The sequence below is a fragment of the Magnolia sinica genome, chromosome 5, assembly GCF_029962835.1.
Source record: "Magnolia sinica isolate HGM2019 chromosome 5, MsV1, whole genome shotgun sequence".
In the NCBI taxonomy this organism is placed as follows: domain Eukaryota; kingdom Viridiplantae; phylum Streptophyta; class Magnoliopsida; order Magnoliales; family Magnoliaceae; genus Magnolia; species Magnolia sinica.
The window spans coordinates 111,264,610-111,281,710 of NC_080577.1; the positions used below are offsets into that span (position 1 = coordinate 111,264,610).

The 17,101-nt window shown below is 48.1% G+C and overlaps 2 protein-coding genes across 2 annotated transcripts; one reads left to right on the forward strand and one right to left on the reverse strand.

Moving 5' to 3' along the window:
* Positions 1 to 5,330: 5,330 nt before the first annotated feature.
* On the reverse strand, positions 5,331 to 6,841 carry LOC131246704 (UDP-glycosyltransferase 88A1-like). The gene has a single exon (XM_058247055.1). It carries the CDS (start codon positions 6,817 to 6,819, stop codon positions 5,392 to 5,394), a length of 1,428 nt encoding a protein of 475 aa, XP_058103038.1. The 5' UTR covers positions 6,820 to 6,841; the 3' UTR covers positions 5,331 to 5,391.
* Positions 6,842 to 10,026: 3,185 nt separating this feature from the next.
* On the forward strand, positions 10,027 to 11,611 carry LOC131246705 (UDP-glycosyltransferase 88A1-like). The gene has a single exon (XM_058247056.1). The coding sequence runs from the start codon at positions 10,063 to 10,065 to the stop codon at positions 11,488 to 11,490; it is 1,428 nt and encodes a 475-aa protein (XP_058103039.1). The 5' UTR covers positions 10,027 to 10,062; the 3' UTR covers positions 11,491 to 11,611.
* The last annotated feature ends 5,490 nt before the right edge of the window (positions 11,612 to 17,101 follow it).

Here is a 17,101-nt window from a genome sequence, read left to right on the forward strand (position 1 = left end):
AAGTCTTCAACGATCCATAGGTGTGGACTATTGCTCTTAGGTGGCCTAGCACCAATTCTAATATGAGATTAATGATTTTGGTTGCTTAGATGTCATATTTGGAGAATTTAGAGAAACCCTAGGAGTTGTAGGTTTGTTGAAATAATATGGAATTGTTGCTTGACTCTTATGATGATTGTTCTTGCCTCTCTCATGATTTGGTGTATGGATGATTACATGTTCATGCCTTGTGTGATTTTCTCATGTGTTGTTGCCTCATAGGATGTATGATTTATTGATCTTGTACATGATTTCTCAACATGGAGGAAGTGTTAACTTCCTCACCAACCTACACCACACACATACACTTTATTCATAATGTTAATAGTTTGCATGTTAGAGAAATTTGAATTGTATGTTGAGCAACATGAGAACATGGTGTTGAATATGCTTGATGTTACTTTGGTAGTTGGTATGCTATGAGTCCCTATTCCTATCCTTGGGTTGGTCAGGAATTTGAGAAGTGACGGTAGTCCCATCGGTTGGACTATGCTATGGCTAGACCCATGCGTTTGGACGGGTGTGTTCCGGTGGCTGTAGTTTGACTACATGGGTCCTTTGTGCCCGATGTCACGCGCCTCATGCTCGCCCGACTCGGGTGGTCTAGCCTACTGTCTGACCAACCTTGATTATTAACCATGCTTGTTCACACTTGTATAGAACCTGGAACACCTTACAAACGTTGTAGCCCATCAATAACCCACTTGAAATTTGGTTCACAGTCTCGTGAGCCGGGCATGGTAGAATGAGACACTGTGTCCGAGCTGTCGGCCTATGCTGGGGTACCGTGCCTCCCCGTAGTGACTGCGAGCGATCCCTTTCTCATGACACTCCTCATGTGCTTGAAGTCGGGGATGAGGAACCCGACGGGATCATGGACCGCGGGGTCTCGGCCTCACGCATTGGGGGGTCTTGGCCTCGCAACCCGTTTAGGGCATTGATACGTGGGGTGTACCAGATTCCCCAACCTGCTGGATGAATGGACCTAACTAATCACACGGCTAACACGATCATTGCATCGCACTAGTTAGGTGGAGACTCGGCAATCAAGGTCGCACTGAGGGAGTGTTGGCATTGGTGATCGTTAGATGGTGTCGCACGAGGGAGCGTTGTGGTGAGGGCATGCATATGTCATACTGCATACATGCGTATTAACAAGATTACTTAGACGTATGTGATTGTATGTTTTTCATTAAAATCATATTAAAATTGATGCCCGTGATAACTTAAGACTAATAGCACCCACTGAGTTGATCACTCACTCCCACTCTGGGACGGTGTTTTAAAACACCAACCAGACCCGTTCATAGATGCAGGTCACTCAAGGCTTAAGGAGCCTGGTGAAGCGAGCTTCGAGGAGGAGGATGAGCTGTCCTACTTCCAGTTGATGAGCGGTTCTCTACCAGCTTGAGAGGCGAAATTGGATCATTGAGCAAGGGGCTCAGTCCTATTCTTTTGGTCTTGCTATTCTTTTGAGATTTTGTTGGGTAGCGTCTTACGCGACCCATGTATTCTTTTGGACATGTGTATATATATATATATATTTGTATTCGGTCTCTTTCATTTCAGTGGACTTGTGTGGATGTACTTCATGTTCCAGGAGATTTCAGGCTCCGCATTTAGACTGGATCGCATATTAATGAAAATTGGCTATAAGTGACCCCAGGAACTTCGGAGTCGAGTATATGCACGACCCCCGATTTTTAGGGCGTTACAGAAGGTTTCAATGGTAGTCGATCCACGTTCCTCAATGCCGGTCATCTGTTGGGAAACTGTGCATGAGGCAGGGTACATCATTTGGGCAAGGGAAGTGACTATGTACTGAGTAACTTATTATGCTAAGCATACTGAGTAAACTTTGTGGGATCCATGTAATTTAGGGCCTGTTTGGATTTGCGTATAAGGGTGTATAGTATTGTATTAAGGGTGAATTTTTACATTATACAATTTTTAAATAGGAGTTGGTGTCTGTGGGTTAGCATGCACGCGAATACATCAGCATCTCAAAATTTTCAAAACGCGGTAGTGTAATTTCAGATGGCATTGCATCTTGCAGTGCAGTGTAGTCATTACGCTATATTTTTTTCTCTTCTTTTCGTCTCCCCACCGCCAAGCTTCCACCCCTCTTTCTCTCATGTCTCACCCATACCACCTCCTCTTCTCTCTTCTCCTCTTTCTCTTCCTAACCAAAACCAATGGTAATCTTGTAAATTCAAACATCCCCAACTGCCCCTCTCCCACATGTGGAAACCTCACCATCAGATACCCTTCCTAGCTCGGTTCCAGCCAAAACCCAGATTTCTGTGGCTACCCAAGCTTCAACTTCACTTGTAACACCCAACAAAAACTCATCTTCCATCTCCCCAACGACAATTACTCCGTGACAAATATCAATTATTCCAGAAATACGCTCACCCTCGTCGACATCGACGTGATTGGCAAAACATGGCTGAGAGCCCGCCACAACGTTACCCTAGAACCGGTGATCAGGCACTTAAATTACAGCGCACTCGACGAGAATTTGACCTTTTATTTCAACTACACTTACTACCATTCACTGGATGGGGATCTTCCTTGCTTGAGCAACGGTGGAAATTACTCGTTTATGTTTAGAGCTGGAAGCATTTTGGAGTTTGATTGGTTCCGGTACTGTGAGGACTGTGTGGTTGCATCGATTTTGAAGTTTGAGGTTGATGTTCTAACCACAGGCGCATTTGGTGGGGTGTTGGAAAAGGGGTTTGAATTGGGTTGGAGCTTAGTTCTAGCTTGTACAGCGTGCGAGGAATCTAAGGGGTATTGGGGGAATAACAAAAACATTGCATTGTGGGACCCACACAGCTTGCGTCAAATCAACTCGCCTCTTCCGATAGTGCGCGCGCATTTCTTGTGGACACCTTTCGTATGCTGGTAACCCAAGTGGGGCCCACTTTCATGTTTGTGAATGATCATCCTCGTCCATCGGTTCTGTGAGTTCATTTTAGGACATGTTCCCATTTTACATGCCATTCATATCGTTAATAACGTCAATCCTATTAGGATACAATGGATGGACGGGTAGGATTATTCAATCACGAACAAGATGGACGGGTAGGATTAATCACAAACATGACAGTGGGCCCCACCTGGGATACAATGTATGAGAACTTAAAAATAGCCACCGTCATACAAGTGCTATCAATATTATACGTATATATAATACGCAAACCTAACACGTTGTATCCAAACATTGATCTGAAGGGCAATTTGTATACTTGCCCAAACAATACCTCCTATCCAAATATTGATTCATGGCATGTTGATTTGGATGTATTCTGAAATCGATCAAATGTATACATGACCAGTAGCCGGATACAATACAATACACCCTTATATGCGAATCCAAACAAACCCTTTATGTATTTTATTCAATCTGTCTATCCATTTTACCAAATAATTTTAGAGCCTTAAATTAAAACTAAAGCATATATAAAATTAAAATGGACAATAACACAGTAAACAGTGTGAATTGAACATTTATAGCTGAAAAATTCTTGGAGGCCATAGAAGTTTTGGATCAAACTTATATTTGTTGTTTCATTTTATTCAAGTTTATGTGATCCCGTAAATAGTTTGAATGACAAATAAACATAGCTGTGGGGCTTAGCAATATTTCAACTTCCACAGTTTCTTTCCTGTGGCATGGACCACTTGAGCTTTGATAAGCTTAAACTTTTAGCTCAACCCCTGAAATAAGAAAGAAAAACGGATGGACGGTGAGCATACGTAGTAACTCACTGCGGCAATCCGATTTCGGATAAGCGGATTGGCTGGTGTACAACACACCACCAACCCCGGAGGTGTGGGTACTTGTCCAAGACCTCTGACGCTCCTCCGTATCCTAATGGTAAGAACGGTCCACAGGATATCAAGGTAATATCTCTTACAATAATGTATTTTTTATATCACACCTATCCTCTATGTTTTTGTAGGTTATGTTAAAGCATGAGCCCAAGATGAGTCATATCCACGACGTCGACTAGCTACTGACAGGTTGAGTAGAGGTGATGGCTTTTGAAGTAACGTCACACGGTTCTTTGGGTCCCACCATGATGTGTGTTGTATCAACAATGTCTATCCATTTGGAAAGATCATTTTAGGGCACAAGAAAAAGAATGAGGCACATCCAAATCTAAATCTGGAGCAGACCCCACCAAAGAACTAGTAGGGAGGGTGACGCCCACCTTTGAAACCTTCCTAAGGTCTACCAACACATACATTAAAGACGGGAAAACACAAATATCAGCTTGATCTTGTGTGGTCTTTAGAAGACCGCCACTCTTCACTGTTTTCTAAGGGGTCTACTCAAGTTTTGGATCCGACTCAGTCTCTGGCTCATTTATATTTCATGGTAGGACCCATAAAACTAGGTGACGCACACTTCACTGTTAGCCACCCCTACTAGGGAATCGATGCCAACACCTTAGTGTTGAAAGGAGGTATCTTTCACTCAGTCTACCACTCACACCATAACGCTTATTTTCTATCCAATCTATAAATAAAAACAAATATCATATTAATCCAAAACTTCCGTGACCCAGACTCCCGTCTGGATAGACCCACGTATCTTTTAGACATCAGCACACCAGCCAGATCAGTGATCTGTGGTACACCACCCAATCCACTTCCGTCATTTGTATAGCCCGCTGTCTGGCTTATCTAGTTAGTGGATAAGCTTAACTCTCCAGGACACGTCATGTAATCAGTTATTATCCAAGAACGCGGATTGGGCACTCCCCCGCTGGTCCCAGGCTCGGCACGGCCAATGCTATATGGATTTTATCTACACCGTCCATTCATTTTCGATTTCATTTGAGGGTATAAACCCAAAAGTAGGCAGAACAAGGCTAAGTGGACCACACCACATAAGCGGTGTTGATAGTCAGACTCACCGTTGAAACTGTCCTAGTATCCACTGTGATTTGGTTTGACATCCAACCCTTTCATAAGGTTTGGTATGGATCAGCTTGATACAAATCTTCCGAAGCTCTTGATAAGTTTACAATAATGGCAGGCATCCAATCCCATTTCTTCCTACGTGGCATTGGATCCGCTTTCTTTTTGGCTCATGCCTTAGAATAATGTCACACAATAGATGGAGGGTACGGATGTAACATATACTCCATGTGGAGTTCACATGGACTTTAACACGTAGTGGGTGGCACATGGCAATTCTCTTGCGCTATAGGCAATAATGTAGCTATCGAGCATCACCACAGGATTACAATTACATTCAGACAATGATTTTTCAAATATTTTTCAAATATGAACGACATGAAAATGAAAATAAAGAAAGATAAGAGTAGACGATTCTTCTCAACCTCCAATACATAACTGGGCTAACTCGGTTAAGGCTGCATAAGATGAGCCGCCTTCACTCATAGCTGCCATCGAACTCTCTTTCATAGCCAAGAGCCGTTGAGAGAGGACCTTTCCTTGTTCTGATTCCATAAGCTCTCGAACCCCTCTCTCTAACTGAGACGCGCTCACGAACCCTTTGTCGTCCATTTCTAATGGGAGAGCAATCTTCATCTCTTCCACCATAAAAACCCTATTCATGTGCTGCTCTGCGTAGAGGGGCCAGGCAAGCATTGGAACCCCCTCGCACACTGCTTCCAAAGCTGAGTTCCAACCGCAGTGAGTCACGAACCCACCCACCGATTCCCGTTTCAACACGGCCACTTGTGGGGCCCACGACTTTACCACCATTCCTCTGTCCTTAGTCCGCTCCATGAAGCCTTCCGGCAGTAAAGCGTCCAAATCGGGCTCTGGCGGTGCTAAAAAGCGCTTGCTCTTGTCTTCTGTGGGTGGACTGCGCACCACCCACAAGAACCTCTGCCCGCTCTTCTCCAGCCCCACTGCTATCTCCTTCAGCTGCGCAGCTGAGAACAGCCCCAAGCTACCGAAGCACAAGAACACCACGCTCCGCTGTGGCTGCGAGTCGAGCCACGCCAGGCAGTCGGATTTATCAGGACTGTCGCCGGGTGCGATCAACGGCCCGATGCAATAAACAGGCCGCGTGGGACCATCCGGAACGCAGGATCCATCCAAGATGGCCTTCATGGCTCGGGGCTCGAGCGCATCGAAGGAGTTGACGATGATGCCGCTGGATTTGGGGATCTGAGAAGTGGCGTGCAAGAAGCCATGGTAGGATTCGTCGTTGCGATCGAGAAAGGGGAGAGGCATGGCGGAAGCTGAGAAGGGTGGCACGCCCGGCACGTGGAGAGGGGATTGGAGGTCTTTGAAGCTGATGGAGTGGAGGCGATGGAGGGTAGGGAAGTGGAGGAAGACAGCAAGGACAGCAGCGCCTGAAGTGAAGAAGCAGTAGGTAGGGATGTTGAGCTGGGCAGTGACGTCGATGACAGTAGCGCAGAACATGTCGTAGACAAGGGCGCGGATGGAGAAAGATAGGGAGATGGATTGGAGGGTTTGAAGGACGTTGGGGTTGTTGAGTTGGAGGAGGCGGAATAGGAGGGTTTCGGGGTGGGGAGAAGGGGAGGAGAAGGTAGAGAGAGAGATGGGGGAAGGGAGGTGGTGGAAGGTGATGGATGGATGGGAAGATGAGACGCGACGGATGTAAGGAGCAGTAGAGCCGGTGTTGACAGGGGCTTCGGGAATGAGGATGGAGATGGTGGAAAAGGCAGGGGTAATGGAAAGTATTCGCTTTCCAAGCTCGACCATCGATATAAGGTGGCCTATCCCTGGAGATGGATAGAGGACGATTGTATCTCTCTTTCTCTCCATCTTCTCCTCCTCTCTCTCCTCTTTCGTTTGGTGTGCGTGTCTACGTATACTATATATGTACCAACGAGTAAGAGATGCACTATCTTTCTCCACGTCATTGATGAGCTCAGAGTGCATAGAGAAGCCGATTAGGTACTAAGTAAACAGTGTGGGCCCACTGTGATGTATACATCTTATCAACTCCATCCATCCGTTTTAAAAAATCATTTTAGAACATGGTACGAAAACCTAACCATATAAAAAGCTAAAGTGTACCTAACCATATAAAAAGCTAAAGTGTACCGCACAATACGAAATAGTGTGAATTGAAGCCTACCATTGAAAACTGATAGAGGGGAACAAGTTTTGAATCAAGCCGGTGTGACATTGAGAACAGGTTTAATGACAAATAAACATCACTGTAAGCCATAAGAAGGCTTAAACGGTAGACGTCACTACCCCTGCTGTTTCCCATGGTGTGGTTCACTTAAGATTTAGATATGCTTAAATTTTGACATTATACACTAAAATGAAGGGTTAAAGTAGATGAACGGCGTGGATGAGACATATACTTAATGTTTTGCCTCGTAGAGTTTACTCAGTATGATCTCAGCTGCAAGCCACTCCCCTTATTGTCAATGAAAAAGATTCCCTGCCGCTGCGGGTTAATTTCTTGGACATGAGTTAAACTCACGTGGAATCCCCTTTGAGATCTCAGCATCCAAGCCGTTCCCCCGATTGTCAATGAAAAAGATTCCCTGCCGTGGGTTAATATCTTTGACATGAGTTAAATGGGCGTAGAATCCTCGTTGAGATCTCAGCATGCAATCCTGTTTGGCCAGGCAGGCTGGATAGGATTAGATTGTATTAGAAGGGATTGGAACGAGTAATCTCAGGATTGGCCGGGCATGCCAAACAAGCACGATGAAATTCTGCCTGAATTGGAGCAATCCCATAGGATTACCAGCAATCCACTGACATCACCATCATTACCTTGAATCCACCTAATCCCTCCTAATCCCACCTAATCTCATAATTTTTGCCTGAGACATGTTTGGTTGAACAAATTGGAAGGGATTGGCTGGGCGTAATCCCGGGTTTGACCTGGCGGGCCAAACATACTTGGTTATAGATTCCCTAGATTTAACGATCCCGTGGGATTGCCTGCAATCCACTGACACATTCATCATTGAATGCAATCCACCCAGTTACAATCTAATCCCGTGGAATGGGCCTGTCCAAACACATGGTAGGGCCGACAGAAACCTCAGTATCCAATTCGCATCCCCCTGTTGTCTCGAGAATGATTCCCTGCTGGGGTCGCTTTCTCTGACATGAGTTAAATGCGCGTGAAATCGGCAATGAAAGCGGATTAACAGCTGTACCGCACACCAGCGGAAGCGGATTTCACAGATCAGTATATATATGGTGTATCGATGTCACCAAGGTATGCGGGTCCCATTATGAATATGTATTATATCCAGACCGTCCATACATTTTTCCAACTAGTTGTAATGCTTTAGATGAAAAAGTAAAACAGTTCTAAAGATCAAGTGTACCACACTGAAAAACGCAGCGGGGGATTTAACGTCTGCCATTGAAACCTTGTTATGGTTCACAGAAGTTTTGGATCAATACGAAACTTGTTTTTCCTCTTCACGCATGTCTGTGACGTTATGAACAGATTGGATGGACAATAAACGTGATGGTGAGCCGTATAAAATTTTTAATAGTGAAAATCATTATCTCAGTTGGTCATTCGTAGTGTGGTCCAGTTAATCTTTGATATAATTCATTTTCTGCCTAGTGATCTAAAATGATCTCGAAAAATGGATGGACGGTGTGGATATCATAAATACATCATCATAGGTCATGTAGCTTTAATCTTCTTTTAACCGTTCGTACAACTCGCAGCTCAAGGAGAGTCAGCGCTCGTCTTCTCACGAGTCACGACACTGCCTAGCTGGTCTGTGGAAAACCAGCCAATTCACTTCCGCGCCAGCGATCCCGTTCGGACGCGGATTTCCTGCGAAAGCCTTTCGCAAAGAAGTTCCTGCGCAACGATTCTGGATGGGGCCCACTGTGATATTTGTGAGAAAGTCACTCCGTCCATTCGTTTTTTGAGTTCATTTTAAGACATAGGACAAAAAATGAGGAAGATCAGAAACTCAAGTGGGCCACACGAAAGGAAACAGTGGGGAAAGGAATTCCTACCATTGAAACCTTCCCAGTATCCACCTTGATGTTTATGTTCCATCCAAACCGTTTATAAGGTCATTTTCACTGAGATTAAGTGAAAAAGATGATAAATTAAACAGATACAAACTTTTATGGCCATATAAATGTTTTACGGTGGTCACTAAATTCCCACTGTTTCCTCTCGTGTGGCCCACTTGAGTTTTTGATCCTCCTCATTTTTAGTTGCATGTCCTAAAATGAACTCGAAAAGCGGATGGATGGAGTGGCTTTCTCATGAATATCATAGTGGGCCCCACACAGAATCTTACGCAGGAAATCCGTGCCCATCACGTTCGTGTAGTCAAGGAAAGCGGATTGGCTGGTATGATACGTATCATGTGAAGACGAGCGCTGCTGCTCCTCCAACTCCACGTTGTGAGATTCAGAGGAGATCAAGGTGGCGGGGAACGGCTTGCATGTTGAGGAGCATACTGAGTAAATTCTGTGGGCCCAAAGTGACATGTGTGTCTTATCCACGCCGTCCATCTATTTTAATGCCTCGTATTAAAGCAAGATCCTAAAATTTAAGTATATATAAATCTTACGTGAACAAGTCCCCAGAGCACAGAAACGGTGGGAAAGTGACATCCACCGTTTAAACCTTCTTACGGCCTACGGTGATATTTATTTGTCATCCAACCTGCTCTCAAGGTCACACAGGCATGATGGATGAAGGGAACACAAATATCAGCTTGATTCAAAACTTGTGCCCCTTTATAAGTTTTCAACGGTTGGCATTCAATTCACACTATTTTGTATGGTGTGGTCCACTTTTGCTATGTATATGATTAATTTTTGGTAATATGACCTAAAATGATTTTTTAAAACGGATGGACGGAGTGGATAGGATGCATACATCACAGTGAGGCCCCAAACAGTTTACTTAGCACCGAATCCACTACTCTATCGACTCTGAGCTCATCAATAACGTGGAGAAAGACAGTCCATCTAACTCTTTCTCGTTGGTACATATATAAATACACATTCATGGGAAACGAAAAGAGTAAGAGAGAGGAGGAGAAGAAGATGGAGAGAAAGAGAGATACAATCGTCCTGTATCCATCTCCGGGGATGGGCCACCTTATATCGATGGTCGAGCTTGGAAAGCGCATACTTTCCATCACCCCTGCCTTTTCCACCATCTCCATCCTCATCCCTGAAGCCCCTTTCAACACTGGCTCCACCGCTCCTTACATCCACCACGTCACAACTTTCCATCCATCCATCACCTTCCACCACCTCCCTTCCCCCATCTCTCTCTCTAACTTCTCCTCCCCTTCTCCACACCACGAAACCCTCATATTCCACCTCGTCCAACTCAACAACCCAAACGTCCTTCAAACCCTCAAATCCATCTCCCTATCTTTCTCCATCCGCGCCCTTGTCTACGACATGTTCTGCGCTACTGTCATCGACGTCACTACCCAGCTCAACATCCCTACCTACTGCTTCTTCACTTCAGGCGCTGCTGTCCTTGCTGCCTTCCTCTACTTCCCTACCCTCCATCGCCTCCACTCCACCAGCTTCAAAGACCTCCAATCCCCTCTCCACGTGCCAGGCGTGCCACCCTTCCCAGCTTCCGCCATGCCTCTCCCCATTCTCGATCGCAACGACGAATCCTACCATGGCTTCTTGCACGCCACTTCTCAGATCCCCAAATCCAGCGGCATCATCGTCAACTCCTTCGACGCGCTCGAGCCCCGAGCCATGAAGGCCATCTTGGATGGATCCTGCGTTCCAGATGGTCCCACACCGCCCGTCTATTGCATCGGGCCGTTGATCGCACCCGGTGACAGTTCTGATAAGTCCGATTGCCTGGCGTGGCTCGACTCGCAGCCGCGGCGGAGCGTAGTGTTCTTGTGCTTCGGTAGCTTGGGGCTGTTCTCGGCTGCGCAGCTGAAGGAGATAGCAGTGGGGCTGGAGAAGAGCAGGCAGAGGTTCTTGTGGGTGGTGCGCAGTCCACCCACAGAAGACAAGAGCAAGCGCTTTTTAGCACCGCCAGAGCCCGATTTGGACGCTTTACTGCCGAAAGGCTTCATGGAGCGGACTAAGGATAGAGGAATGGTGGTAAAGTCGTGGGCCCCACAGGTGGCCGTGTTGAAACGGGAATCGGTAGGTGGGTTCGTGACTCACTGCGGTTGGAACTCAGCTTTGGAAGCAGTGTGCGAGGGGGTTCCAATGCTTGCCTGGCCCCTCTATGCAGAGCAGCACATGAATAGAGTTTTTATGGTGGAAGAGATGAAGATTGCTCTCCCATTAGAAATGGATGATAAGGGGTTCGTGAACGCGTCTCAGTTAGAGAGAGGGGTTCGAGAGCTTATGGAATCAGAACAAGGAAAGGCCCTCTCTCAATGGCTTTTGGCTATGAAAGAGAGTTCGATGGCAGCTATGAGTGAGGGGGGTTCTTCTTATACTGCCTTAACTGAGTTAGCCCAGTTATGGATCGGAGGTTGAGAGGAATCATCTCTTCTTATCTTTATTTCTTTTCATTTTCATGTAATTTATATGTTGAAAAATCATTATCTGAATGTAATTCTAAACTTGTGGTGATGCTCCATCGCTACATTATTGCCTGTAGCGCACGACTGAGGAGGGAAAGATTCGTTCGGAAAGAGAATTGCCGTGTGCTACGTGTTAATGTCCACGTGGACTCCACATTGTGTGTTGTGTTGATGCAATTATCTGGTTCGTCCTCCTGGACCCTTGTATGCCTGCACAGAAAAAGGACAAAGGAGACCCTGGCTAGCGCAGGGGACCCTCCGATGCCAAAGTCAGGCCTGGACTCGGGGTCTTAAAGTATTGAAAAGTCTTTTGGAGGAATTTGTTTTCGTACCTCTCAAGGTGAGGGCTCCCCCTTCTTTTATAGCTGCTGGGGCATTTAATCGTACGAGGATTCTCTTCCTGGTATTGTGCACGAGATCTTCTCCTGGGATCACGGAATCTTCTCCAGGGATCACGGAAACAGGATCGTGTCCGTCTCATGCCTTCATCCGATCCCGTGAGCTTCGGGATCGGGAATCTTATCCCAAGACATCCGGAGTGCGGCTTCATCTTGTGACGGTCGATCCGATAAAGAGGTCCGCCCGAAGCATGCCCGAGACACTGACGACCCTGCCGACCCGTCGGGGCCGACTCAACCTTTGCCTCGGTCTAGCGAATAACTCCTCGGATTTGACACATCCTTTGGTGGCCCGAGGCATTTAGTCCGAGTCTGCGGACTTGTATGTTTTGTCCCAAACAGTAAGCCCCCTTACTCCGAGTGTTTTCATATGACACTGAGGAGTAGCGAGTGCTGAGTCGGTTCATAACTTAGTCCGAGACGAGAAGTAGTCGTTAAGCGCATTCATTGAGACCTTTGATGGGGACGGTTCAGCTTCTGACATCGTATGCGCCGTCAGCTATCAAATCGCAGGTCCCGCCAATGAGGATTGGACACGTAGTAAAGCTATTATTGTTGCTAGTCGGCGTGCTCCACGTGTCGAGTGGGGGAATCGATGCAGGCGTCGAATCATTTCCCCATTAATGTCTCCGCCGTAGGGCGACCTTATAAAACGTCAGGGGTCCCGCACTTCGAACTTTTACTGCTCTTGCCATTCTCGCTCTGCGTTTTCTCTGGGATTTGCGTAGCCTTTCATCTCCTTCCTTTCTTCTCTCTTTATCGTCGGCGCTTCTTTCCGCCACTGTTCCTTTCTCTCCGGTGAGTTTCTCCTTCCTCTTTATTACATAATAATAATGGCGGATAGGAGTTCTCAAAGCCCCCAGGGGGGAGTTTCCGGAGACGAAGGCGAAGCGCAACGTTTTTGGAACGTTGCGGAATCGCCTTCTTTACTAACGGAGATAGCAGTGGATGCCAACGCTGCTTGTATGCCTGAGAGAGTCACCGACGATCAGGCGGAGCGCCCTGCTTCCGTCGTTCCTTCCCGTGGCGGGTCATCCTTATTAACCCGCCCGGGGAGGCCCAACTTACCAAGGGACATGGAGGAAGATGAAGAGGAAGAAGAAATTTTAATCGCCGGAGGAACCCCTGACCCAGTTCCTGCTGATGAATCGGCGCAGGCCGAGTCTGAAGGAAAAGAATCGGGGGAAGATTTAAGCGGTCCGGTTCCTTCAGTCTTGACTGAGGCGGACTTGGACAGAATCCGAGTCGGGTATCATATCCCCGAGTCGGTCATCACGTATCTTCCTCGCCCGAATGACCTGCCAGATCACCCTCCTGCTGGGGCAGTCGCAATTTACCAAGTATCGATGCAGTGCGGCTTGCGTCTGCCCCTTCAGACCATCGTCCGGGGAGTTTTATCTCGCATACAGATTGCCCCGGGGCAGATAGTCCCGAATGGGTGGAGGAACTTACTCGGATGTGCGGTGTTGTGGGCTGAGATGGAACAGCCACCGCTCACAGTCGACGAGTTTCTCCACCTGTACCAAGTGCGGGTAAATCCGAACTACCCTGGCTTCTACGTCTTTGCTGCTTGGCGAGGCGGAGGCGGTTCCCTGATAACCGACCCTCCCACTTCCAACAAACATTGGAAAGAGCGTTGGTTCTGGGCATGTGGTCGATGGGAGACGGACGAGTCCGGGTCTTGCGAGGCTCGTGTCCCTCGGACATTTCAGAGAGCAGGTGACTTGGGTCTTCTCTCCCTCGCCCTTTTTCATTTTTTTTTTTTTTTGTTTTTGTCTGACGGACTTGTGTTTGGCAGATATTCCGAAGAAGCCGAAGCTCGGCAGCACTGCCTCGGCTCGGATCAAAGAGTTGAAGTCGTTGGATCCGAGGGACAGGTCTTGGAAGGTGCTTCTACAGCCGGAGCGCCTTCACCTTGCAGGTCTGGACTCGGAAGTTACAGGTAATTAAGAACGAATCTTCTGAATTTTCCAAATTTCCGCCGACTTACTTCGCCTTGCTCTCCCCCTCCTTTTTTTTGTTTTTGCAGATCTGCCCGAAGCTCGTCCCAACCTAAGGATTGTCCCCGAACCGGAGATGACTGGAGCTCGTCCTGCCCTTAGACCAGTCACGAAGTTGAAGGCACCTCCGCGGTCAGTTCTTCTTTCAGAGCCTCGGCCACCGAAGAGGCAGAGGGTGCCGCGGAAGGAGAAAGAGCCGGCGAGTTCTTCCCCTTCCGTCGTCGTGATTCCCGACCCGACGAAAGGGCGGAAGAGACGGCGATTGCTGCTTCGGATCCTCAGGCGGCCCCTGACGCGTTGAGACGACGGTGCCGAGTCGGGAAGAAGAGACCGGGGCCACGACCTCAAGGGGGGAGGAAGAGACGAGGACTGCGTCCTCCCGAGGGGAAGAGACGAACCAGGAGGGACCGTCAATCCTGCAACAAGTGGTGTCGGGGATGGTTCCTTGGGCCCTGGCCCATGGGTGTGAAAGAGAGTTCGTGAAACTCTACAACGCCCCGTCATCGCAGACCGTCAGCCACGCTGCCCGGATGCTTTTTGAACTCGCTCCTTGCTTAATCAAGGCCAGCAAGGAGCTATCCTCAACTCATCGGCTGCAGGCTCTTCTGTCTGAGGCCGAGATCCGGGTCGGCGTCCTGACAGGCGAGGCGTCTCTTGCTCGGAAAGCTGCCGAAGACGCGAGGGCAGAGGCGGCTTCTTCCAAAAGGGCCCTGGACGAAGCGAAGGCAGAGGTCGCTCAGGCACTGGTTCGACTCTCCAAAGCCGAAGAGGAGAATCAGCGAGTTCTGGCAGCCCATGCTTCGTGCGCGGATGACTTAGCTCGGGCTAAGCTTGAGGCGGCGGAGCGCATTTAGCAGGCCGAGGAGAAGACTCGGGAGGCCGAGACGGCTAGGGACCAGGCCGTCCAAGCATTCCTTGAGTCGGCCGAGTTTGAGGACGAGAGGGATCGCCTGTTCCAGAGCGGATATCTGGAATGCGTCAAGGATATGAAGAAGTCTTTTCCTGACCTTGACCTTTCAGAAATCGAAGGCGGGGCAGCCTCAGAGTCCGAGAATCCGGACGCCGCCGCTGAAGACACAACTGCCGGGGACGGGGCCGACGCATGAAGACTTTCTTTTATATGTATATATTTTTTTTTTTGCTCCGATGTATTCGGTTGCTTTTGTACTTACACATATTCGGACGAATGAAAAAGAAAAGCATGTCTTTATTCATTTGACTCGGCTTTACTCTTTAAACATCAAATAGCAAGCTAAGGATAGTAGACCTTGAGGTGTTCAGCGTTCCATGGATGAGGCAATGACTGTCCGTTTAGGTCTTCTAGCCGATATGTTCCTGGTCTAATGGTGCCCGAGACGATATAGGGTCCTTCCCAATTGGGTCCCAGTGTACCCGACCCAGACTCCTTAGTGTTGGAAAACACTTTCCGAAGAACCATATCTCCCCTTCGGAATCTTCTAATCTTAACTCGGGTATTGTAGAACCGAGTCACTTGTCGTTGTCGAGCCTCCGTGCGCAGCCTCGCCCTTTCCCTTTGTTCGTCCAGAAGGTCGAGTCCGAGTGCAAGGAGTTCTTCATTCTCTTCTGCATTGAATAAGGTGATTCGAGCCGAAGGTAATCCGATTTCGACGGGAGGACCGCTTCCGAGCCGTAAGCGAGTGAAAACGGAGTTTCTCCCGTGGCCGTTCGGGTTGTAGTTCGGTAAGCCCAAAGAATTTTCGGGAGCTCTTCGCCTATGCTCCTTTGGCCCGGCCAAGCTTGGTCCGAAGATGTTGCTTGATAATCTTGTTAACTGCCTCGACTTGTCCGTTGGTTTGAGGGTGATGCGGTGATGAATAAATATTCCTGATCCCGAGGTTCTTGCACATCTCACGAAAGCTCCTATTATCAAATTGCCTTCCATTGTCTGTGACAATGGTACGGGGTACTCCGAATCGGCAGATAATGTTTTTCCATACAAACTCGGTGATCTTCTGCTCGGTTATTTTGGCTAATGGTTCTGCCTCGGCCCACTTCGTAAAATAGTCCACTGCTACCACAGCAAACTTGGTCTGCCCTTTTCCCATAGGGAGCGGTCCTATGAGGTCGATGCCCCATTGTGCGAAAGGCCAGGGACCAGTCATCGGCGTCAGTGCCTCGGGTGCTCGCCTCGGAATTGCCGCAAACCGTTGGCATCTGTCGCATTTTTGAACGAGCTCACGAGCGTCGTGTTGGATAGTGGGCCAGTAGTATCCCTGTCGTAAGACCTTGTAGGCGAGGGATCGCCCTCCAGAGTGGTTTCCGCAGATTCCTTCATGAATTTCCCGTAACACATAGTTTGCCTCGCTGGGTTTGAGCACCGCAGCAATGGGGCGTAGTATCCTTTCTTATAAAGGGTCCCGTTGAGTATGGTGTAACGGGAAGCTCGGATCCTAATTCGTCGGGCCTCGGTGCGATCTTCTGGCAACTTTCCTTCGTCAAGGAATTGGCGGATTGGATCAATCCAGGATGGTTCCGAGTCGATTGTATTGACGGCCTCGCTAATTGGCTCGTCTATACTTGGTTTATCGACGTATTCGACAGGGACGGACATGGGTATATCGTCTTCTTCGGCCGAGGCGAGCTTTGCTAGCAAATCGGCTTTGCTGTTTTCCGTACGAGGTATCCGAGTTACACGACAGAATTGAAATCTGTTGATAAGTTCTTTCGCTTTCTCCATGTAAGCCCTTAGCCGGTCTTTCCGTGTCTGGTATACACCGGTAACTTGGTTAACAACCAACTGAGAGTCGCTGAAAACGCTTAGGTGCGTGACCTCCATGCTAGCGGCGAGTCGGAGGCCGAGTAGCAACGCTTCATATTCCGCCGTATTGTTCGACGCTTGAAATCCAAGTCGTAAGGCATACTGTATATAGGTGTGATCGGGGGTTTCCAGCACTACCCCAGCCCCACTGGCCTTCGAGTTGGAAGAACCGTCGACATACAGATTCCATGGAATAGGGCAAGGGGAAGCGGTCGAGGTGGGCACTGCATCGACCTTCGGCGTATCGTTCACTGAGAGTTCGGTTGAAGGTGTTCCTTCGGCGATAAAATCAGCTACGGCTTGCCCTTTGATTGCTGCCTTTGGTCGGTATTGAATATCAAACTCACTCAGCTCGATGCCCATTTGGTGAGTCGGCCGGAAGCTTCT

Excerpts from the sequence above, each read along its gene's own strand:
- LOC131246704 (XM_058247055.1), bottom strand. The coding sequence starts at position 6,819 with ATGGAGAGAAAGAGAGATACAATCGTCCTCTATCCATCTCCAGGGATA.
- LOC131246705 (XM_058247056.1), top strand. The coding sequence starts at position 10,063 with ATGGAGAGAAAGAGAGATACAATCGTCCTGTATCCATCTCCGGGGATG.